At 55.6% G+C, this 23493-nt stretch overlaps 1 protein-coding gene and 1 long non-coding RNA gene across 4 annotated transcripts; one reads left to right on the top strand and one right to left on the bottom strand.

The window, feature by feature from the left end:
* Nucleotides 1–1684: 1684 nt before the first annotated feature.
* Nucleotides 1685–8087, bottom strand: LOC125637968 (sulfotransferase 1C1). 3 transcript variants are annotated; one of them, XM_048853078.2, is made up of 9 exons: nucleotides 8071–8087; nucleotides 7341–7746; nucleotides 6612–6740; nucleotides 6402–6499; nucleotides 6189–6315; nucleotides 5812–5906; nucleotides 3508–3688; nucleotides 2908–3034; nucleotides 1685–2156 (listed from the first exon to the last, which is right to left on the bottom strand). In XM_048853078.2, exons 2-8 carry the CDS (start codon nucleotides 7519–7521, stop codon nucleotides 2922–2924), a joined length of 924 nt encoding a protein of 307 aa, XP_048709035.2. In that variant the 5' UTR covers nucleotides 7522–7746; nucleotides 8071–8087; the 3' UTR covers nucleotides 1685–2156; nucleotides 2908–2921. The 3 variants fall into 3 exon arrangements, with proteins under 3 accessions (XP_048709035.2, XP_048709033.2, XP_048709036.2); XM_048853076.2 differs by lacking the exon at nucleotides 1685–2156 and having other exon boundaries at nucleotides 2851–3034; XM_048853079.2 differs by lacking the exons at nucleotides 1685–2156; nucleotides 8071–8087 and adding an exon at nucleotides 7776–7865 and having other exon boundaries at nucleotides 2851–3034; nucleotides 7341–7449.
* LOC142072433 (uncharacterized) lies at nucleotides 7868–21691 on the top strand. Its single transcript, XR_012668781.1, has 2 exons — nucleotides 7868–7956; nucleotides 21564–21691. It is a non-coding gene; the product is annotated as an uncharacterized LOC142072433 (long non-coding RNA).
* Nucleotides 21692–23493: the final 1802 nt, after the last annotated feature.

Here is a 23493-nt window from a genome sequence, read left to right as displayed (position 1 = left end):
GACACGTCCCTCCAGCTCCTAGGTGCAGGGGCGGCCAGGGAGGCTCCAAGCGATGCCCCCGCCCCGAGTGCTGGCTCTGCAGCTCCCATTGGCTGGGAACTGATACTGTGAATGACAACACACGGCCCCAGGCAGGCTGCCCTAAGCCTTGTGTGCACTAGAGTCTTGACTGATCTGTGCTATTAGTATTGACCCAGCTGACGTGCACACGATTATCCGCTGTATCCCTGCTGGCACTCAGCCCCCGGGCCTGGCCCAGTTCTGGGTGTGGGGCCAAAGCGGCACCAGGGCCCCGCCAGCTGGTGCCGTCTCTAGAGCTCCTCAGCTGAGTCCGGGGTGGGTAACAATTGTCATTGTACAAAATTGTCTTAAAATTTCAACCAATTTTCATTTGTTTCTTCCCGCTGATGGTGTGAAATTGCCGACGGGGCTGTAGTGTCTGGTCCTAGCGCCTTTAATCAGGTTTCTGAAGGAGAGTGGGTTTGTAGATTTTACATGGAGATGTTTTCTGCTAAGAAGTTTCACACTTACAAGGCTCAACTCCGCTGCAAAAGGCAAGTGCCAGGGCTTCACCCATAGATTGCCAAGACCAGAAGAGACCCCTGGCGTCTAGTCTGTATAGCGCAGGCCAGAGAATGGCCCAGAACAATTCCAGTTTGAACTAGCAACGAGCATCTCTACGATGAGCTCAGCACCACCCCAGCATAAGGCCCTGCTCTATTTTATGCCAGCAAGAGCAGGTTTTAGTAAGAAAACAGTTTTAGCCCTTGATCATGCACCTGCTTAAGGCCGCGTGTCACTCTGAGCACCTGACTATCCCCTTTGACGCGTTTGTCACTCTGAAGTCAAGGGGGGAAGTTACAGACCTGCGTGAGTGTGTCGGGGTGGGGGGCCTTTCCCAGGGGGTGGCTAGTCCATTTCACCGGGGTGCAGTACTGCAGAAGGGTGTGTCACGGAGTCCCTGGGCGATGCTCTGGAACTGCTCCCCATGAAGCCAGTCAGGACTCTGGGGCAGTCGCCTTTCTGTGAGCAGCCTGTCTGCAGGACACACAGCTCACACAGCTTCCACCTTCCTGGGTCTGACCTCGGAGCATTCAGCATTCTCTGCCCCTCCGTGCGCTTCCCACAGCAAGTCCGCTCAGGAGGGGCTCCTGGGGAAGCCAGAGGGTCCTGCCCCCCAACTTCGCAGTCAGATGTGACTCTCAGCCAGCCAGTAAAACAGAAGGTTTATTAGACGACAGGAACATGGTCTAAAACAGAGCTTGCAGGTGCAGAGAACGGGACCCCTCAGCTGGGTCCATTTTGGGGGGCAGTGAGCCAGACAACCACGTCTGCACTTCACTCCATGTCCCAGCCAGCCCCAAACTGAAAACCCCCTCCAGCCCCTCCTCCTCTGGGCTTTGTTCCTTTCCAGGGCCAGGTGGTCACCTGATTCCTTTGTTCTCCAACCCTTCAGCTCTCACCTTGCAGGGGGGGAAGGGCCCAGGCCATCAGTTGCCAAGAAACAGGGTGTCGGCCATTCCCTGTGTCCAGACCCCTGCACACACCTGCCCTCTAGGGCTCTGCAATGATCATACACCCTTACTCCACCCCCTAGATACTTAAGAACTGCCTAGGGGAAACTGAGGCACCCCCACACTATTCAGAGGAAACATTAAGAACAGTCCCACTTCGTCACAGGGTGAAACCTCCTTCGGGGTTGATTTCAATTGAGCTTGACGGCTGTGAACTCCCCCTTCGGTTAGTGGCTGCCAGGGCAGGACCAAAGGAGAAGGCAGCCTGCCCGAGAACGGTGCTGAGGATGGTTTTGGGTAGGGGCCACTGGTGGCTGTGAGAAGCCAGAACAGACACAAAACTGAAAGGCTGGGGGCTTATCTAACCAGCGCGTCAGTGAAGACGCTGTGTGCGCCAGGCCTTTGCCCATCCGCGTAGGCATCCACCTCCCCGAGAGGCAGTAGCCAGGCGCTTGGAGAATTAGTCCGTCGACCTAGCGCTGCCTACGCTGGGGCTGAGGTTGGTATACCGGCATCTCTCAAGTGTGTAGATTTTCACACCTCTGAGGGCTGTTGCTACGCCGAAGAAAATTCCTTGTGGAGACCAGGCCTGCGAGAGTCAGAGCCAGCCTGAGGGAGCAGCCGGCAGTGCGGTGTCTGCCCCTGAAGAAACAGGCGGAGAGGTTTTGGTTGGGGGTGCAGGCTTAGAAGAGCGGTCTTGGTGCTCTGAGCAAATAACCCCCCCGGTTTCCTGGTATCTGAGTCTCTCTGCGTTCCGCGACGCAGGACTTTGTACAGTTTGTAAATAAACAAAACTGCGTCAAAGAAATCCCCGACTGCCACCGATTTCTCCTCCTCACAGGAACAAGCTGCTGGATTTTTGGCTAGCTGCTCAGGTCAAAGGGTTACACTCCTGCCCTTGCTAGCGGCTCTGAGGACGAGGAGAATGCAGAGACCCCGCAGCCCCATGGAATCTGTCCCCCCAGAGTTGCCAGCTTTTCCTGTGGTGCTGGCAGGGCCTCCCAGCCGAGTCCCTTTTCCCTTTCCCTGGCTCACAGCGAACAACCCTGAGTTCATTGCTATTTACACAGCCCCATGGAGGAAATGCAGCCTCTCCCCCCCCCCCCGCTTGATATCGGTCTGCGACTTCCCGACAGGTGAGCTCTCTGTGGTGCGACTCACCCTCCAAGCAGCACCTGTGCCCCAGGGGACGGGAAGGATACTTGGGGGGGGCGGAGGGGGATGGGGGGGCAATTGTGGGCACATCCTGTCTCGGCCTGAAGGAGAAGTTTCCTGAGGCACCAGCCCCCACTCCCATCTCTGGGACACGCCCTCCCAGGTATCACAATGTCTGCGGTCAGGAGATAAACTTTTATTGCAGCGCTGTTCCCAGGGGTGGGGAGGCTGTCCACACCTGCGAGGCGGGCCCTAGATCTGGGTCCGGAAGTGCACGCCGGTCCCCTCCATGCGGCGCTGGTAATGGGCGTCGAATGCCTCGCTCTGCGCCACGGTGAAATGGTTCTTCCAGTCGCCAACCTCGCCTGGGGAGGAGAGGGGGTATCAGCGGGGAGACCCCTCACCAGCAGCAGCCGCCCCTTCCCCAGGAAGTGCCTTTCACCCCCAGCCAGGGGACCCCAGCTCCAGGGAGCGCCCCCCCCTCCATACCGTGCCCCGCAGCCAGCTGGGTCACAGGACAGGACTGCCGGGAAGAATGCCATGGGGACCCAGCCCAACAGGAGTTACCCAGAATCCCTGGGAAGAGCCGAAAGGACACGACCCCCCCCCACCTGTGACCTTATGGGGCGCTAATGCCAAGTGAGCATGGCCCCCCACAAGGGACTATGGGTAATAAGGCAAGGCTTCAGCCCAAGCAGGCATTACCCAGAGTACCTTGGGCAAGTCTCCTAGGCCCCGTTCCAGGGGGCCACGGAGCAGTGTACAGGGAACTTTCCAGACAAAGCCAGTGGGGTAAGGGGTCCCCACAATCCCCAGGTCCCCCTCCCCCTCCGCTCACCCTTGCGCATGAAGGGGCTGATGGTCTGGTCGAAGATGACGCTGGGGATACTGCTATAGTTGGCCATGGGGTTCTCCTTCATGATCTGGAAGGACGTTTGTTGGACGATTTTCTCCACCACCTCTGGAGGCAGCTCCACCTCCAAGAAGTCTATGACCCTGCGGATCTCCCGGGCCGGGTCCTGGTGAGGGAGAAGGATGCTGATCCAACGGCCTCTTGATGGCAACTGGCTGAGGGCCCAGGGGTGCATAAGGGTTACAGGGATCCCTTGGGTCTGGTAGCTACACAGAAGTTCGCCAAAGGACGTGGTGTGAGGTCTTTAATGAAAGCCTGTGTTGCACTGGACATGGGCATATGGCACTAGGTAACGAGTTATGTATAGACACTGAACTTTGCCACCTCACTGGTTACCCCTTTTTCCAGATAATGTATTAATATGTTGAGCAGGGCTGGGCCCAGGACAGACCCCTGGGGGACCCCACTATTTATCCCTCTCCACTGTGAAAACTGACCATTTATTCCTGCCCTTTGTTCCCGGCCTTTTAATCAGTTACTGATCCACGAGAGGCGCTTCCCTCTTATCCCAGGACAGCTCACTTGGCTTAAGAGCCTTTGGTAAGGGGCTTGCGAAAGGCTTTCTGAGTGAGCGTCTCCGCTGCAGTAAAATACCTGCAGCTGGCCTGCGTCAGCTGACTCGGGCTCTGTGACGTTATTGACTTGAACTGGGACCGTATAGAACATTGTTGCAAGGTCCTGTAGTGGCACCAAATCTTGTACAAAAGGGGTCAAATAAGGTGTCTAAGACGAGGTGATGGTTGGCTGGTTAGGATTATGCTGTCTGTCTGCATGTATCGTTTTTGTATTTAAAGTTATCAGTATTGGCTCTATACTGTCTGTATTCCAAACTTATGCTCTGCTTCCGGGGGATACCCCAGACAAGTTGGTGTCTTGTCCAAGCCCCATGATCAGCCTCAGTCAGCGACACGAGCCCCCCAGGGGCGTTTTATGGCAGTGTAGAACTACCCGGAAAGTCCGGGTTCACTAGATCCACTGGATTCCCCTTGTCCACGTGTTTCCTGACCCCCACAAAGAACTCTAGTAGATTGGTGAGGCACGATTTCCTTTTACAGACACAGTGTTGACTCTTCCCCAGTAGATCATGTGCATCTCGGTGTCTGATATATTCTGTTCTTCACTGGAGTTTCAACCAGCTTGCCTGGTACTGAAGTCAGGCTTCCCGGCCTGTGATTGCCAGAATCGCCGCTGGAGCCTCTCTTAAAAATCGGAGTCACATTAGCTGCCCTCCCGTCCGCTGGTCCAGAGGCTGATGTGAGTGACAAGTAACATGCCACATTTAGCAGTTCTGCCGTTTCATATTTGAGTTTCCTCAGAACTCTTGGGTGATGCCGTCTGGGCCTGATGGCTTCTCACTGGGCGGGGGAGGTGAGCCCACATGCCCCTCCACGCATCTCTTCTGGCTTCTGCCCACTGGGGAGAAGGATCTCGGGGCTTCACCCCCCCACACGGCATGCCTGTCGGGGCTCGGGGCTTCCACTGAAGCAGGGTTGAAGCCCTGAGACTCCCTGTCCCCGCAGAGCTGAAGCCCCAAGTCTCGGCAGGTGAGCCCCACAGGGCTGAAGCCCTGGCACACACTCCCAAGCTCTTAAACATCTGAAGATTGTTGTGTGCGGCTGGGTACGTCTGGCCACCCCTAAGTTATTCCCTCAGTCTGTGAGGAGAAGCTACCAGCGAGCTTGATCTTTTGAGATGTGATTTCAGCCAAACTGATTGAAAATGCTGGGAGAAGGACTTGGAATTAACGATCTTGCAGGAGACAGGCAGGGGAACGCCTTGTGAGTCAACTGAGGCATAGAAAGCAGGTTATGTAACTATTTCCAGTACTCTCATTCTATCGCTTGACGCCCTCTTCTTTGATACTAAACTTCTCGTGGTTCTCACTGTCACTGCATCGAAGTGCGGCACAAAGGGGAGCGGGGATCCAGAGGGGGGATTTTACCAGCCGGTGGGTTCTGACTCTGGGGTCTGGAAGCGCTGGGAGTGTGCAGAGGATCGGGGCTGGTAACTCCAGAGAGGGGCTCCAAGGGGCCAGGGTGTGCGCCAGCCACTCGCTAACCTGGACAGAGTGAGCCCCACGGAGGCTGGGGCGGCAGAGGTTGTACCCTTCCAGAGGTTGGTGGTTTCAGGGAACTGACCCACGGCGGGGCCAGACACGACTCTGTCATGCTAAGACCCCTGGGCAGCGTGACTTGCCCCTTGCCCCCCGTCCCATCCTTCCACACTCACCTCTTTCATATCCTCATAGAAGACGTAGAGGATGCGGTGATTGGCCCGTTCAGCCCAGTATCCACAGACGTGGTCATACCACGAGCCCCAGGCCACTGTGGGGAGAGAGGCCAAGCTGACATGACCCTAATCCCTTGGGCAGAGGTCATAGGATGCGACCTTTGGTGTGGTCACCATACGGACTCCTGCCAGAATTCCTTGCTAGCCTCCCCCAGCAGGTAAGGACCGGTCCGTATACCCCAACAGGGAAACCTCAGGTCTGGAACCAAGGGAGCTTCCTCACACCCACAATCCCTTAGGGCCCCCACAGCCTAAGAAGGGGTGGGGAGGGAGGTGGGGTGCCATGGGGCCTCTGAACCCTCTCGCCCAGTACTAACGTTTCCCATCCATGAACTTCTGCAGATAGAGCTCCCAGGGCCCCGGCTCGGGCTGTGTCTTGTTCATCTGGTCAAAGAAGTAATACGAGACCAAGTTATCCTTGGCATTTCGGGCCACGTAGATCACCTGGGGAAGAGAGAACAACGTGACTGTGGGTTGGGATTTAGGGGTACCGGCAGGGCTGTTGGGGGACCGGGGGGGGTGTCTCTTGCCTTGCATCCGTTCTCCCAGAAGGACTTGGGAACCAGCTGGAAGGGCAGGTGGGTCTTGATGACTCGGGGGGGAGGAACATTCGCCAGCTGCTGCACACCTGCGAGAGACGGGACCAGAGGGGGCGTCAGCCCTGCGGGGGGAGCCCAGCAAGGTGGTGGTGGGGTTGCAGCCTTGCCCTGTCCCCGGGCAGGTAGATCGGAAGCACCCACCTGAGGGCACTGGGGGAGGGGAGCAGATCTCCAGGAAGGGGATCCGGATGTGGGTCGGGGCTCGGCAGGCTTTTTCCACCTCCCCTCGGACCAGGATCAGGTCCACGATCTCCTGCATCCACGTGGTCCCTGCAGCGAGACAGTCACAGACAGAGACCCCACCATCCCTGCTCACGCCCAGGCAGCTTGATCCAGAACCCCTGGCAAGGGGCAGTCGTCGGACAGGATGCGACAGCACCCCCTGCTGGGAGAGCACCGCCCCTCCCTCACCCCACAGCGCCCCCCGCAGCGCCCCTCCCTCCCCACAGCGCCCCCTGCTGGGAGAGCACCGCCCCTCCCCCACCCCACAGCGCCCCCCGCAGCACCCCTCCCTCCCCACAGCACCCCGCTCCCTCCCCACAGCGCCCCCTGCTGGGAGAGTAGCGTCCCTCCCCCTCCCTATAGCACCCCCACAGCACCCCTCTCCCTCCCCACAGCGCCCTCTGCTGGGCCAGGCCAGGTCTAGAGTAGCCAGGAGCCGCCCCCCAACCAGCGCCCCGCCCCCTTCCTACAGGCCATGGCGGGAGTAGCCAGAAGCTCCCGGCACAGCCAGAGCCCCTCCCCCTCCCCACAGCACCCCCTGCTGGGACAGGCTGGGCTGGAGTATATGGCAGCTCCCCACGCTGCAAGTGCTTCTGCCCCACTCCCTACGGCGCCCCCTGCTGGGGGAGGCTGGGTCTGCTCTCTTACCTGCCTTGGGGTAGGTGGAGATGAGGAGGTCGTCAGGCCAGGCCTGGAAGTTCTCAATGGGGCCCCACTGCTGGGCGATGGGCTCCATGAGCGGGATCCCGTGGACAAGCTGGAGGGGGAAGCGGTGGAAGACGTCCTGGGATTCTTGCAAGACCCTAGTGTAGGTCTTTGGCGCTGCCATGGCACCTGCTTCAAGGGGCGGGGTGGGGAGCCCTGCTCAGGGGTAGAGACCCCTTGGGGGATTCCTAGCAGGGGAAGAAGACTGGTTTCTGGGGGACCTAGCCGAGGGGAGCAGGTGGGATTCGGGGGGGTGCTGCCTCAGGGCTCCCTGGCTGAAGGCGCAGGCTGGGTCCCTCCTGATCCTGTCGGAGCTGCTGGCCGTGTCCTTTGCAGCTGAGATTTTTCCCTGCACAAAGATCAGGAAATAACCTTTACCTTCAGTCCAGCTGGCCACGAAGGGGCTGAACTTGTAACCCTCCTGCCAGGTGGAGCTGGCAGCCACCAGGGCCGGGTTCAATATCTAGGGGGTCCTCTGCACCGACACAACCCAGAACCGGCTCCAGCCCCCACGCAGTGACCTGGGACAATTACCGCCCACCCCGGGCACCGCTGAGAGGTAAACCCCCCCCCCTCGCACGCACAGAGTCTGAGTGTAGAAAAGAGACTCTTAACGAGAGGAGGGAAGTCGCCCGGCATTAATTAGGGAAAATGCCACAAGCTGGATTCATACACGTAACGCTGTGAGCGGGACGCCCACACCAGGGTGTGGGGGGCAGAACGTCCGCTTCCTGTTCCTGAGACCTACAACCACCAGTTCCTTGTCTGTGCCCCCCAGTTTCCCTCTGTGAGGATGTGAGGCAGCAGGAAGGGGGGAGTGTTGACCTGGGACTGTGCCCTGGGGAGGGGAGACCTGAGAGCCTGTCACCTGAGCCGGGAGGGGGAGGTGACACCTCTGCCCGGGAATGTGAACAGAGGCTGCAGGAGGGGGCCTGCTGGGGGGGTTTAGTTTCAGTTTGGGGCTGGGTGGAGGAACGCAGGGAACCCCAGGGCTGGGGTCTGAGCTCCCTGCTCCCCCAGAAGGACTTGACTGAGGGGTCCTGGGGGTACGCACAAGCTCTGTTTTGGACTGTGTTCCTGTGGTGCAATAAACCTTCCGTTTTACTGGCTGGCTGAGAGTCTCAGGGAATCCCAGGAAGAGGGGTGCAGGGCCTGGACTCCCCCACACTCCGTGACACCCTCCACCCCACCCCACTCACAGGGGGAGTCCCTGGTCAGTGAGAACCCAGGGCTCAGAGGCGCGTCTGTGGGAGCTCCCCTCCCGCCCGGGGGAGAAGGCACCTGGCTTGTTCCCCCCTCTGAGAACTTGCTTTAGCTGCCCGCCCCCCCCCCCACAGCTGCTCATTCCGCTCTGCTGGCCCCTGGCCAGCCACGGTGCCTCTCTGCTAGTCCCCGGCCAGCCACGGCTCCTCTCTGCTAGTCCCCGGCCAGCCACGGCTCCTCTCTGCTAGCCCCCGGCCAGCCAAGGCTCCTCTCTGCTAGCCCCTGGCCAGCCACAGCTGCTCTCTGCTAGTCCCCGGCCAGCCACGGCTCCTCTCTGCTAGTCCCCGGCCAGCCACGGCTCCTCTCTGCTAGCCCCCGGCCAACCAAGGCTCCTCTCTGCTAGTTCCCGGCCAGCCACGGCTCCTCTCTGCTAGCCCCTGGCCAGCCACGGTGCCTCTCTGCTAGCCCCTGGCCAGCCACAGCTCCTCTCTGCTAGTCCCCAGCCAGCCACGGCTCCTCTCTGCTAGTCCCCTGGCCAGCCACGGCTCCTCTCTGCTAGTCCCCTGGCCAGCCACAGCTCCTCTCTGCTAGCCCCCGGCCAGCCACGGCTCCTCTCTGCTAGTCCCCTGGCCAGCCACGGCGCCTCTCTGCTAGTCCCCTTGCCAGCCACAGTGCCTCTCTGCTAGCCCCCAGCCAGCCACGGCTCCTCTCTGCTAGTCCCCCGGCCAGCCACGGCTCCTCTCTGCTAGTCCCCAGCCAGCCACGGCTCCTCTCTGCTAGTCCCCAGCCAGCCACGGCTCCTCTCTCCTGGTCACGCAGCCAGCCACGGTTGTCTGGCTCACTGCCCCCCAAAATGGACCCAGCTGAGGGGTCCTGTTCTCTGCACCTACAAGCTCTGTGTTAGACCATGTTCCTGTTGTCTAATAAACCTTCTGTTTTACTGGCTGGCTGAGAGTCCCGTCTGACTGTGGAGTTGGGAGGCAGGATTCTCTGGCTTCCCCAGGAGCCCCGCCTGAGCGGACTCACTGTGGGAAGCGCACGGAGGGGCAGAGGAGGCTGAATGCTCCGAGCTCAGACCCAGGAAGGTGGAGCCGGGGGAGCTGTGTGTCCTGCAGACAGGCTGCTCCCCGAGAGGAGACTTCCCCAGAGTCCTGCCTGGCTTCGTAGGGAGCAGTTCCAGAGCATCGCCCAGGGACTCCATGACACCCACCACAAGGGATTTCAGCTCTCATTTGAGCACTTTAACGTAACAAAAGGCTCCTAATAAAACCTATTTAGCTCTGTGATTGAACAATGGGAGGAACAGGCTAAACCAGTCTGGGGACCCCTAGGCAGGGTCCACACCTCCTGGCTGGGACGCCTGTCCCCACCCCTCTTACTTTCACAGGGCTCTAGCATGTCTGTAACACAGGCCATAGAGCTTCTCCCGAAACAATTCCTAGAGCAGATCCCTGTAGCATTTCATTTCACTAAGGGGGTGTGATGACGTGGGGGACTTTCTTGTTTTTCCTTAAAAAGAACAGGAGGACTTGTGGCACCTTAGAGACTAACAAATGTATTTGAGCATAAACTTTCCTGAGCTACGCTCACTTCATCGGATGCTGTAGCTCACGAAAGCTCATGCTCAAATAAATGTGTTAGTCTCTAAGGTGCCACAAGTCCTCCTGTTCTTTTTGCGGATACAGACTAACACGGCTGCTACTCTGAAACTTGTTTTTCCTTGTTTCCTATGGGGGATTTTCTTGGTTTTCCTATGGTTTGCATGCAGAGGGGGTGGGACTCAGTTTCCCTGGGTGCTACAGGTTTAATGAGGGGATGGGAGAGGGAGTTTGTGGTTACCCAGGACCAGCGAGGGAACTTGGGACCCCGGCCAGTGGCCTGGAGAATGGAGACCCCAGCAACGGGTGACCTGGGGAACCGGAGGCCCAGCTCGGGAGTCCCAGCTGGGTCTGGCCAGTGGGGGGACAATGGGCTGTGGAGAAAGGGGAGGGGGCCCAGGTGACGCTGTTTACGACCCTGTTTACCTGGAGAGGAGACAATGGACAGAGGTGGGGCTTGGGGCCAGTGATATTGGATGCCCAGCGGGGAACCGGGGGGGTCAGGGCTGGAGAGAGGGTTCAGGCAGAGCCCCCCTGGATGCAGGGGAGACTAGGATGTGCTAGGCTGAGGGAGGCCAGGCCTGAGGCCCGGAGAGTTTCCTGTGCTGGGTTCAGATGCTCAATAACCCTCCTGTTTTACGCTGGCGGAGAGTCGCTCTGGTCTAGAGAACAGGGTGGCATCATCCCCTTTCGGGAGGGCGGGGGGTGGAGGCCCCAGGGATCCAGAGCAAGGGGACTCCCTGAGGGGGCCCACAGCGAGAAACAGGCATGCTAAGGCTCAGAGAGGTGCGGCTCCAGGAGGTGAGGGGCTGAACCCCGAGAGAGAGTGGACCCCTGAGAAGGGCTGTCTCACTGAAAGGGGCACCCCCCACAGACCACACAGGGCCAAGAGTGGGCACGATCTGTGAGTCCATGACAGGGGGACTACACAAAAATGAGGAAGTTTATTAAACAGAAATTAAAAGGTACAGCGCAAAAAGTGAAACCTTTGCAAGCTGCATGGAAACTTTTTAAAGACACCATGATAGAGGCGTCACAGAGTGTGGGGGAGTCCAGGCCCTGCACCCCTCTTCCTGGGATTCACTGAGACTCTCAGCCAGCCAGTAAAACAGAAGGTTTATTGGGAAACAGGAACACAGTCCAAAACAGAGCTTGTGGGTACACCCAGGACCCCTCAGTCAAGTCCTTCTGGGGGAGCAGGGAATCATAGAATCATAGAATCATAGAATATCAGGGTTGGAAGGGACCCCTGAAGGTCATCTAGTCCAACCCCCTGCTCGAAGCAGGACCAATTCCCAGTTAAATCATCCCAGCCAGGGCTTTGTCAAGCCTGACCTTAAAAACCTCTAAGGAAGGAAGAAAAGGAGTACTTGTGGCACCTTAGAGACTAACCAATTTATTTGAGCTCAGATAAATTGGTTAGTCTCTAAGGTGCCACAAGTACTCCTTTTCTTTTTGCGAATACAGACTAACACGGCTGTTACTCTAAGGAAGAAGATTCTACCACCTCCCTAGGCAACGCATTCCAGTGTTTCACCACCCTCCTAGTGAAAAAGTTTTTCCTAATATCCAATCTAAACCTCCCCCACTGCAGCTTGAGACCATTACTCCTCGTTCTGTCATCTGCTACCATTGAGAACAGTCTAGAGCCATCCTCTTTGGAATCCCCTTTCAGGTAGTTGAAAGCAGCTATCAAATCCCCCCTCATTCTTCTCTTCTGCAGGCTAAACAATCCCAGCTCCCTCAGCCTCTCCTCGTAAGTCATGTGTTCTAGACCCCTAATCATTTTTGTTGCCCTTCGCTGGACTCTCTCCAATTTATCCACATCCTTCTTGAAGTGTGGGGCCCAAAACTGGACACAGTACTCCAGATGAGGCCTCACCAATGTCGAATAGAGGGGAACGATCACGTCCCTCGATCTGCTCGCTATGCCCCTACTTATACATCCCAAAATGCCATTGGCCTTCTTGGCAACAAGGGCACACTGCTGACTCATATCCAGCTTCTCGTCCACTGTCACCCCTAGGTCCTTTTCCGCAGAACTGCTGCCGAGCCATTCGGTCCCTAGTCTGTAGCTGTGCATTGGGTTCTTCCGTCCTAAGTGCAGGACCCTGCACTTATCCTTATTGAACCTCATCAGATTTCTTTTGGCCCAATCCTCCAATTTGTCTAGGTCCTTCTGTATCCTATCCCTCCCCTCCAGCGTATCTACCACTCCTCCCAGTTTAGTATCATCCACAAATTTGCTGAGAGTGCAATCCACACCATCCTCCAGATCATTTATGAAGATATTGAACAAAACCGGCCCCAGGACCGACCCTTGGGGCACTCCACTTGATACCGGCTGCCAACTAGACATGGAGCCATTGATCACTACCCGTTGAGCCCGACAATCTAGCCAGCTTTCTACCCACCTTATAGTGCATTCATCCAGCCCATACTTCCTTAACTTGCTGACAAGAATACTGTGGGAGACCGTGTCAAAAGCTTTGCTAAAGTCAAGAAACAATACATCCACTGCTTTCCCTTCATCCACAGAACCAGTAATCTCATCATAAAAGGCGATTAGATTAGTCAGGCATGACCTTCCCTTGGTGAATCCATGCTGGCTGTTCCTGATCATCTTCCTCTCATGCAAGTGCTTCAGGATTGATTCTTTGAGGACCTGCTCCATGATTTTTCCAGGGACTGAGGTGAGGCTGACTGGCCTGTAGTTCCCAGGATCCTCCTTCTTCCCTTTTTTAAAGATTGGCACTACATTAGCCTTTTTCCAGTCATCCGGGACTTCCCCGGTTCGCCACGAGTTTTCAAAGATAATGGCCAATGGCTCTGCAATCACAGCCGCCAATTCCTTCAGCACTCTCGGATGCAACTCATCCGGCCCCATGGACTTGTGCACATCCAGCTTTTCTAAATAGTCCCTAACCACCTCTATCTCCACAGAGGGCTGGCCATCTCTTCCCCATTTTGTGATGCCCAGCGCAGCAGTCTGGGAGCTGACCTTGTTAGTGAAGACAGAGGCAAAAAAAGCATTGAGTACATTAGCTTTTTCCACATCCTCTGTCACTAGGTTGCCTCCCTCATTCAGTAAGGGGCCCACACTTTCCTTGGCTTTCTTCTTGTTGCCAACATACCTGAAGAAACTCTTCTTGTTACTCTTAAAAAGAAAAGGAGTACTTGTGGCACCTTAGAGACTAACCAATTTATTTGAGCATGAGCTTTCGTGAGCTACAGCTCACTTCATCAGATGTTTACCGTGGAAACTGCAGCAGACTTTATATACACACAGAGAATATGAAACAATACCTCCTCCCACCCCACTGTCCTGCTGGTAATAGCTTATCTAAAGTGATCAACAGGTGGGCCATTTCCAGCACAAATCCAGGTTTTCTCACCCTCCACCCCCCACACAAATTCACTCTCCTGCTGGTGCTAGCCCATCCAAAGTGACAACTCTTTACATAATCAAGTAGGGCTATTTCCTGCATAGATCAAGGTTTTCTCACATCCCCCCCACCCCCATACACACACAAACTCACTCTCCTGCTGGTAATAGCTCATCTAAACTGACCACTCTCCAAGTTTAAATCCAAGTTAAACCAGAACATCTGGGGGGGGGGGGGTAGGAAAAAACAAGAAGAAACAGGCTACCTTGCATAATGACTTAGCCACTCCCAGTCTCTATTTAAGCCTAAATTAATAGTATCCAATTTGCAAATGAATTCCAATTCAGCAGTTTCTCGCTGGAGTCTGGATTTGAAGTTTTTTTGTTTTAAGATAGCGACCTTCATGTCTGTGATTCCGTGACCAGAGAGATTGAAGTGTTCTCCGACTGGTTTATGAATGTTATAATTCTTGACATCTGATTTGTGTCCATTTATTCTTTTACGTAGAGACTGTCCAGTTTGACCAATGTACATGGCAGAGGGGCATTGCTGGCACATGATGGCATATATCACATTGGTGGATGTGCAGGTGAACGAGCCTCTGGTGGAGGGTGAGAAAACCTGGATTTGTGCTGAAAATGGCCCACCTGTTGATCACTTTAGATAAGCTATTACCAGCAGGACAGTGGGGTGGGAGGAGGTATTGTTTCATATTCTCTGTGTGTATATAAAGTCTGCTGCAGTTTCCACGGTAAACATCTGATGAAGTGAGCTGTAGCTCACGAAAGCTCATGCTCAAATAAATTGGTTAGTCTCTAAGGTGCCACAAGTACTCCTTTTCTTTTAGCTTATCTAAAGTGATCAACAGGTGGGCCATTTCCAGCATATTCCACAAATTTGTGCTGGAAATGGCCCACCTGTTGATCACTTTAGATAAGCTATTACCAGCAGGACAGTGGGGTGGGAGGAGGTATTGTTTCATATTCTCTGTGTGTATATAAAGTCTGCTGCAGTTTCCACAGTAAACATCCGATGAAGTGAGCTGTAGCTCACAAAAGCTCATGCTCAAATAAATTGGTTAGTCTCTAAGGTGCCACAAGTACTCCTTTTCTTTTTGCGAATACAGACTAACACGGCTGTTCCTCTGAAACCTGTTCTTGTTACTCTTGACATCTCTCGCTAGCTGCAGCTCCAGGTGAGCTCCAGGAGCTTAGACCCCAGCCCTGGGGTTCCCTGCGTTCCTCCACCCAGCCCCAAACTGAAACTAAACCCCCCCAGCAGGCCCCCTCCTGCAGCCTCTGTCCACATTCCCAGGCAGAGGTGTTACCTCCCCCTCCCCCTCCCGGCTCAGGGGACAGGCTCTCAGGTCTCCCCTCCCCAGGGCACAGTCCCAGGTCAACACTCCCCACTCCCTGCTGCATCACATCTTCACATCTCTCCCCCCTTCGAGACTGAACTGAGCAGGGTCACTGTGACCAGTGACCTGGGGAAGTTCGGGGCCCCCTCTCCGGGACAGCGCATCCGCTATCAGGTTGGCCCTTCCCTTCACATGGACCACGTCCATGTTGTAATCCTGCAGGAGCAGGCTCCATCTCAGGAGCTTGGCGTTGGCTCCTTTCATCTGGAGCAGCCAGGTCAGGGGCGAGTGGTCGGTGTACACGGTGAAGTGCCGCCCGAAGAGATAGGGCTCTAGTTTCTTGAGGGCCCACACCATGGCCAGGCACTCCTTCTCAATGGCCGCGTAGTGTTGCTCCCGGGGTAGCAACTTCTTGCTCAGGTACACGATGGGGTGTCTCTCCCCCTTTTCATCCACCTGCATTAACACCACCCCCAGTCCCGTGTCGGAGGCGTCGGTGAACACCACAAAGGGCTTGTCAAAGTCTGGGTTTGCCAGAACTGGGCCATGGACCAGAGCCTCCTTCAGCGCCCGGAAAGCCTCCTGGCACTGCTCGGTCCAGACCACCTTGTCCGGCTTCCCCTTCTTGCATAGCTCAGTGATGGGGGTGGCTATGGCGCTAAAGTGGGGCACAAATCTTCGGTAGTATCCTGCCATCCCAATAAAGGCTTGGACCTGCTTTTTGGTGTGGGGAGCGGGCCAGTCTCTGATCACCTCCACCTTGGCTGGTTCCGGCTTTAGGCGGCCGCTCCCCACCCGATGGCCCAGGTAAGATACTTCCGCCATCCCCACCTTGCACTTCTCTGCTTTTACAGTCAGCCCAGCCCCCTGGAGTCGGTCCAGCACTTGTCTAACCTGGGACACGTGGTCCTCCCAGGTCTGGCTAAAGACACAGATGTCATCAATATACGCCACGGCAAAACTCTCCATCTCCCTCAGTAGCTGGTCCACTAGGCTCTGGAAGGTGGCCGGAGCTCCCTTGAGGCCGAAAGGCAGGGTCAGGAACTCAGAGCCCCAGAGGGGTGATAAAGGCCGATTTCAGCCGGGCATCTGCATCCAGCGGCACTTGCCAGTAGCCCTTTGTAAGGTCCATGGTGGTAAGGTACCGAACTCCTCCCAGCTTGTCTAGGAGCTCCTCAGGCCTGGGCATGGGGTAGGCATCAGATACAGTGATGGCATTGAGCTTCCGATAGTCCACACAGAACTGGACCGACCCATCCTTTTTGGGGACCAGCACCACCGGCGAGGCCCAAGGGCTGGCCGATGGCTGGATCACCACCAAAGCCAGCGTGTCCCAGACCTCTCTTTCCAGGTCCTGAGCAGTTTTCCCTGTGACTCGGAAGGGAGAGCATCTTATCGGCGGGTGCGACCCTGTCTGCACCCTGTAGACAATCAGATTAGTGCGTCCAGGCCGGTTGGAAAACAGCTGTCGGTAGGGATGGGAGGTCCCATGGTGACTCTCTCTCTGCATCGGTGGGGGCCTGTTCTTTTGGGACTTCTCCCTGCTACCCCCTGACCAACTGTTCACAAACTCGTCGGCCAACTGCCTTCTCTAGCTTTTTGTCCACCAACCACAGCCTCAGGTCAGAAGGGCACTGTTCATACAGTTGCTCCAGTACGATTAGGTCAAGCAGGTCCTCTTTAGCTTGGGCCCCAGCTGTCCACTTGCGGGCATATCCCTGCATCCGGTTGACCAGTTGTAGGTAGGTGACCTCAGGCGTTTTACACTGACTCCAGAACCTTCTCCGGTACATCTCGAGGGTCAGCCCAAACTCATGGAGCAGGGCCTGTTTGAACAGTTCATAGTCCCCTGCCTCCGCCCCTGTCATTTGGCTGTACACCTCCACGGCTTTAGGGTCCAGTAAGGGGGTGAGAAACTGGAGCCTGTCTGCAGGGTCAACCCTGTGCATCTCGCAGGCATTCTCAAAGGCCGTCAGGAAGCTATCTATGTCCTCCCCCTCCTTCCGGTGGGCCAGGAACCACTTATCAAAGCTTCTTGCAGTCTTGGGTCCCCCCTCACTCACTGCAGCCGGGGCCCCACTGCTCCTCAGCCTGGCCAGCTCCAGTTCATGCTGTCTTTGTTTCTCCTTCTCCTCCTGCTCATGCCTACGTTGCCTCTCCTTCTCCTGACGCTCCCGCTCCTTCTCCTGACGCTCCCTCTCCTTCTCCTGACATTCCCGCTCCTTCTCCTCCTGCTCATACTGACGCTGCTTTTCATGATCCTCCAGCTCCCTCATTTTCATCTCCCTCTCCCATTCCAGTCGCATCCGCTCCAGGGATGGGGAGCTCCGCCGGGAGGATCCCATGCTGGGTGCCGGGGTCAGGGTGCCCTCGGTATTCACCAGGCTTCCCCCAACCCCTCCCCTCCCCCAGGCCTAGGTAGGAAGGGTCTCGGGATGTCCTGGGCAGCAGTCCGACCCCTCCCAGCCCTGTCAGGCCCCAGGGCCCACGCTGCGTCCGCCGGGCGGCTTCCCTCAGGGGCAGGGATCGGGTCATCCAAGCGATCCCTCTCCTCCAACTGGGCAATCAGCTGTTCCTTGGTGGACCTCCCAATGCGCAGCCCCCTCTGCCTGCACAGCTCCACCAGGTCGCTCTTCAGGCATTTAGCGTACATCTCCCTGCTGGCCACTCGCAGGCCGGGCAGCTTCCCACGGTTTCCAGGAAAAACCCCTCATGTGCCAGTCCTTCTTGAGGTCACCACCTCTTTGCCAGGGTCGAGCTGCAGACTCCTCCACCCCTGGGACAGCTCGCTGCAATCCCCCGGGGGACCCTGTTACTGCAAAAGTCCTCTCTGGTCACACACTCCCAGGGGTTAACCGCCCCCTGGAATCGTCTCTCTCTGACTCTTCAGCACGCCTGGTCCCCATCAATTCCCCTTCGTTTTACTGCTCCCCAGTCACTTACTGCAGGAAGCGCTGTCCACGGGGTGCAGTCCATCCCACCCCTGCCACCAGTTGTCACGGAGTGTGGGGGAGTCCAGGCCCTGCACCCCTCTTCCCGGGATTCACCATGACTCTTAGCCAGCCAGTAAAACAGAAGGTTTTTTGGACAACAGGAACACAGTCCAAAACAGAGGTTGTGGGTACAACTAGGACCCCTCAGTCAAGTCCTTCTGGGGGAGCAGGGAGCTTAGACCCCTGCCCTGGGGTTCCCTGCGTTCCTCTACCCAGCCCCAAACTGAAACTAACCCCCCCCCCCCCAGCAGGCTCTCTCCTCCAGCCTGTCTTCAGGTTCCTGGCAAAGGTGTTTCCTCCCCCTCCCCCTCCTGGCTCAGGTGACAGGCTCTCAGGTCTCCCATCCCCAGGGCACATTCCCAGGTCAACACTCCCCCTGCTAAACAACCAGTGGGGCCACTGGACGATCGAGGTGCTAAAGGAGCACTCAGGGATGGCAAGGCCATTGCAGAGACATTAAATGAATTCTTTGCATCCGTCTTCACTGCAGAGAATGTGAGGGAGATTCCCAAAGCTGAGCCATTCTTTTTAGGTGAAAAGTCTGAGGAACTGTCCCAGATTGAGGTGTCATTGGAGGCCTCTTAGACCAGGTCACCAGTTGTTAGGGTTCCCCATCTCCAGGCCGTTGTCTGGGGGTCCCGGCTGCCAGGCGAGGTCACACCTGGTCCTCTGCAACAACAAACTCTCTCCCATCACCTTGTTAAACATGCAGCACACATGGAAACTGAGGCACACACTATTCATGTAAAGCACTACAAAAATCCCCAACCTCGTCACAATTAGGAAAGGGAGAGATAATAAGACAGAAAATATCACGCTGCCTCTATATAAATCCATGGTACGCCCATGTCTTGAATACTGCCTGCAGATGTGGTTGCCCCATCTCAAAACAGATCTATTGGAATTGAAAAAGGTACAGAAAAGGGCAACAATAACGATTAGGGGTATGGAGTGTCTGCCATATGAGAAGAGATTAATAAGACTGGGACTTTTCAGCTTGGAAAAGAGACGACTACGGGTGATCTGATAGAGGTCTATAAAATCATGACTGGTATGAGAAAGTAAATAAAGAAGTGTTATTTACTCCTTCTCGTAACACAAGAACTAGGGGTCACCCAATGAAATTAATAGGCAGCAGGTTTAAAACAAACAAAAGGAAGTACTTCTTCACACAATGCTCAGTCAACCTGTGGAACTCCTTGCCAGGGGATGTTGTGAAGGCCAAGGTTTCAAAAAAGAACTAGATAAGTTCATGCAGGATAGGTCCATCAGTGGCTATTAGCCAGGATGGGCAGGGATGGTGTCTGTAGCCTCTGTTTGCCAGAAGCTGGCAATGGGCACAGGGGATGGATCACCTGACGATTACCTGTTCTATTCATTCCCTCTGTGGCATCTGGCATTGGCCACTGTCAGAAGACAGGTTTCTGGGCTAGAATGACCTTTGGTCTGACCCAGTATGGCCACTTTTATGTTCTTATTCTCTATAACAGCCCATAAGTTGCTTTTTTGACAGAGTTGTTGGTCTAGTAATTAGCCGGGAAGCATTAGCCAAGATATATCTTGATATTTGGTAAGACTTTTGACACAGTCCCAAAGGACATTCTCATAAACAAACCAGAGAAATGTGGTCTAGATGAAATTATTATAAGGTGGATGTGACATTCTATACCTTGGGGGAGCATCCTGGAACCCCCATATTCCTCATTTTTATATACTCATGATCTTACACAGAAAACAGGCCTTATAAGGTATCAGGGGAAAGGTTATGACCTGCTGAAAGTCATTTCTCTATCCATATGTGTGTATCATTAATGCATGTGAAGTTATGAGAATTGTGTGGTACGGTTGTCACTCAACCATGCTGTAAATTGGGGAATTAACCAGATATGAGCTCCCCAGAGGCAACAGCAAGGAAAGTAACCAATGCCCGGGCAGGGTGTGAAACAGCAAGGGAGCTACAATCAATGAGGCCACACCAGGGGAATTGATCAACCTGGCCTGGAGACTCAGCAATGCCCCCAGACATGCCTGGACTTGTGCTCCCCAAGCACATGGACTGAGGATATAAAACAGACACAGGAGCCCCATGCTGGGCCTTCCTCCTTCACCCACCTATGCTGCAAGCAACAAGGACACTCTGAAGACTAAGGGGACTGTCCCAGATTTCAAGGGTGAAATCTGTGTACTAGGAACTGCAATATCCAGTGGGGTGAGAAAAACTGCTTAATCTAGATGCTGCCCCGTCTAATAGGGTTGAGGTGTTTAGACTGCGTGCTGATATTTTATTTCTTTTGGTAACTAACTCTGACTTTTTGTCACTTAATACCTCTTAAAATCTATCTTTTGTAGTCAATTAACTTTACCAGTGACTTTGTATGAAGTGTCTGGTGAATCTGCTCAGGTTTTGCAAAGGCTGGTGTATGTCCACTTTCCATTGTTGAAGTTGTGAACTAATTAATAAAGTAGACAATTGTGACGAAGTGGGACTATTCTTAATGTTTCCTCTGAATAGTGTGGGGGTGCCTCAGTTTCCCCTAGGCAGTTCTTAAGTATCTAGGGGGTGGGGTAAGGGTGTATGATCATTGCAGAGCCCTAGAGGGCATGTGTGTGCAGGAGTCTGGACACAGAGAATGGCTGACACCCTGTTTCCTGGCAACTGATGGCCTGGGCCCTTCCCCCCTGCAAGGTGAGAGCTAAAGGGTTGGAGAACAAAGGAATCAGGTGACCACCTGGCCCGGGAAAGGAACAAAGCCCAGAGGAGGAGGGGCTGGAGGGGAGTTTCAGTTTGGGGCTGGCTGGGACATGGAGTGAAGTGCAGACGTGGTTGTCTGGCTCACTGCCCCCCAAAATGGACCCAGCTGAGGGGTCCCGTTCTCTGCACCTGCAAGCTCTATTTTAGACCATGTTCCTGTCATCTAATAAACCTTCTGTTTTACTGGCTGGGTGAGAGTCACGTCTGACTGCGAAGTTGGGGTGCAGGACCCTCTGGCTTCCCCAGGAGCCCCGCCTGAGCGGACTCGCTGGGGGAAGCGCACGGAGGGGCAGAGGATGCTGAATGCTCCGAGGTCAGACCCAGGAAGGTGGAAGCCGGGGGAGCTGTGTGTCCTGAAGACAGGCTGCTCACAGAAAGGCGACTGCCCCAGAGTCCTGACTGGCTTCATGGGGAGCAGTTCCAGAGCATCGCCCAGGGACTCCGTGACAACAATATATTCCTGAGGTACGAGGCTGGGAGCTGGGGGGATTTGGCTGGTGCCTTTCTTGGTGTGATTGATGAGTGGCTCTGGGAGCATTCATGCTGGCTGTGGGGCTCCCCATGCGGTTGTGCTGAGTGATCACAGCACCTGGAGGGGTTGCTGCTGGTCACTAGCAGGGCACTGTGAGAGACAGCTCAGACTGGAGAGAGATCAGGGAGTGCAGTGGTCCCACGGTCCCAGGCTGCACCCCAGGGGGATCCCGTCACAGTCGGTGCACAGCTGGTTGAAAGACTGTACTCAAAGGGTGATTATCAATTGCCCGCTGTCAGATGGGGAGGGCGCATCTAGTGAGTTCCTTCAGGTATAAGTCCTGGGTCTGGTACTAATTGATATTTTAATTAATGATTTGGATAATTATGCTTATAAAATTTGCAGGTGACATCGAGGTGGGAGGAGTTGCAAACACTCTGGAGGACAGGTTTAGAATTCAAACTGACCTTGCCAAATGAGAGAACTGGTCTGAAATCAACAAGATGAAATTCAATAAAGACAACTGCAAAGTGCTTCTCTCAGGAAAGAAAAATCAAACGCAGGAATCCCTGGCCGGCGGTGATACTGCTGAAGAGGATCTGCGGGTTAGAGTGGAACAGTAGACGACAACGTGATGCCGTTGTGGGACAGGCGGCTCTCCGGCTGGGGTGTGCTCGCAGCGGGCGGTAGCTGTCCCACGCGCAATGGGCAGGCTCCAGCTGGAGTGCTGGGTGCAGCTCGGGGCAGCTGGCGTTAGCCAAGCTGGGGACGAAGTGGAGAGTCCAGAGGAGAGCAACAAAACTGATCCACGGGTCCGAAACCCTGACCTGACAAAAAGAACTGGGTGTGTTTAGTCCAGGGAAGAGAAGACCAGAGGGGGGCGGGGGGGGGGGGGGAATGGACACTCTTCAGCTAGTTAAGGGCTGTTAGAAAGAGGATGGTGATCAATTGTTCTCTCCGTCCACTGAAGGTAGGACAAGAAGAAATGGGCTGAATCAATCTGCAGCCAGGAAGACTAAGGTTAGATATTAGGAAACACTTTCTAACTCTAAGGCTGTTTAATAGGCGTCCAAGGGTGGTGGTGAAATCCCCGTCATTGGAGGCTACTAAGAACAGGTTGGACAAACACCTGTCCGGGCTGGTCTAGGTTTACCTGGTCCTGCCGCAGTGCAGGTAGCTGGACTTGCTGGCCTCTTGGGGTCCCTTCCAGTCCTATGATTCTTTGATCACCCCAAGGGCCATGGAACCTTAATGAAGATTCCTAATGTCTGTGCTAACAAGCTCTGTTCTACGCTGTGTTCCCGATGACTAATAACCCACCTGAGTTCCCCTGGCTGAGAGTCACTGCAGGCTGGAGATCGGGGGGCATTGCTCCCTCTGGGGGTGGAGGCCCGGGGGGCCAGAGCGAGGGGACTCCCTGAGGGGGCCCACGGCAGAGACGGGCGTGCTGGAGGCTCAGAGAGGTGCGGTTCCAGGAGGCGCTGGAGCCCAGGGCTTAACCCCGGAGAGAGAGTGAACCCCCGAGAAGAGCTGTCACACTGAAGGGGGGTCCTCCTGCGGACCGGACGGATCTGAGAGAGAGCACAGGGCCTGGGAGTGCATGACACCGGTAGATAGGCAGGGGGGACGGGACGGCAAATAGAAGAGTTTGGCTAGTTAGCCATGCCATGGTTCAGGTGGCAGACGTGCGCAGGGGACAGGGATGGCAGGGAGGAAGTTTGGCTAGTTAGCTGTGCCATGGTCCTGTTCCTCACTGGCATGTCCTGGTGCTGCCCCAGTCACACTTCCCTGTGGCTGGGCACTCGGGTACTCCCATGGCAGCAGACCCCTTGGGTTCTCCTGGGGCATTGGCCCTGTTCACAGGTTTGTGACCCCACATACCAACAGGAGGTGCCCCCCTCTTTCCAGCTGCCCCGCTGCCCCCATTGCGTCTGTCTGACAGCTGTCACTTCCAGCAGCCATGGAACCTTCCCACCCCCAATGTACCATCACCCCAAGGGCCATGGAACCCTCAGGTCCCCAACGTTCCATCACCCCTTATGGCCATGGAACCCTCAGGTCCCCAACGTTCCATCACCCCATATGGCCATGGAACCCTCAGGTCCCCAACGTTCCATCACCCCATATGGCCATGGAACCTTCCTTCTGCGTATTAAAGGGACTCCTCCCACAGGCAGCATTTCCTGCCTTGTAACCCAGCACCCCCCCATTCGAGGTGTCGGGATCGCTGACCCTCTTCATGCGGTGCAGGGTAAGGGCCCCTCACAACCTGCTGGGAATTTAACTACCACAGCACGACCCAGTAAGACACCTCCACGGAGTCCAGAGAGACAGT

The sequence above is a fragment of the Caretta caretta genome, chromosome 6 (assembly GCF_965140235.1).
Source record: "Caretta caretta isolate rCarCar2 chromosome 6, rCarCar1.hap1, whole genome shotgun sequence".
Classification (NCBI taxonomy): Eukaryota; Metazoa; Chordata; order Testudines; family Cheloniidae; genus Caretta; species Caretta caretta.
Note: the sequence above shows the minus strand (reverse complement) of the source record. Positions and strands in the feature narration are given on the sequence as shown.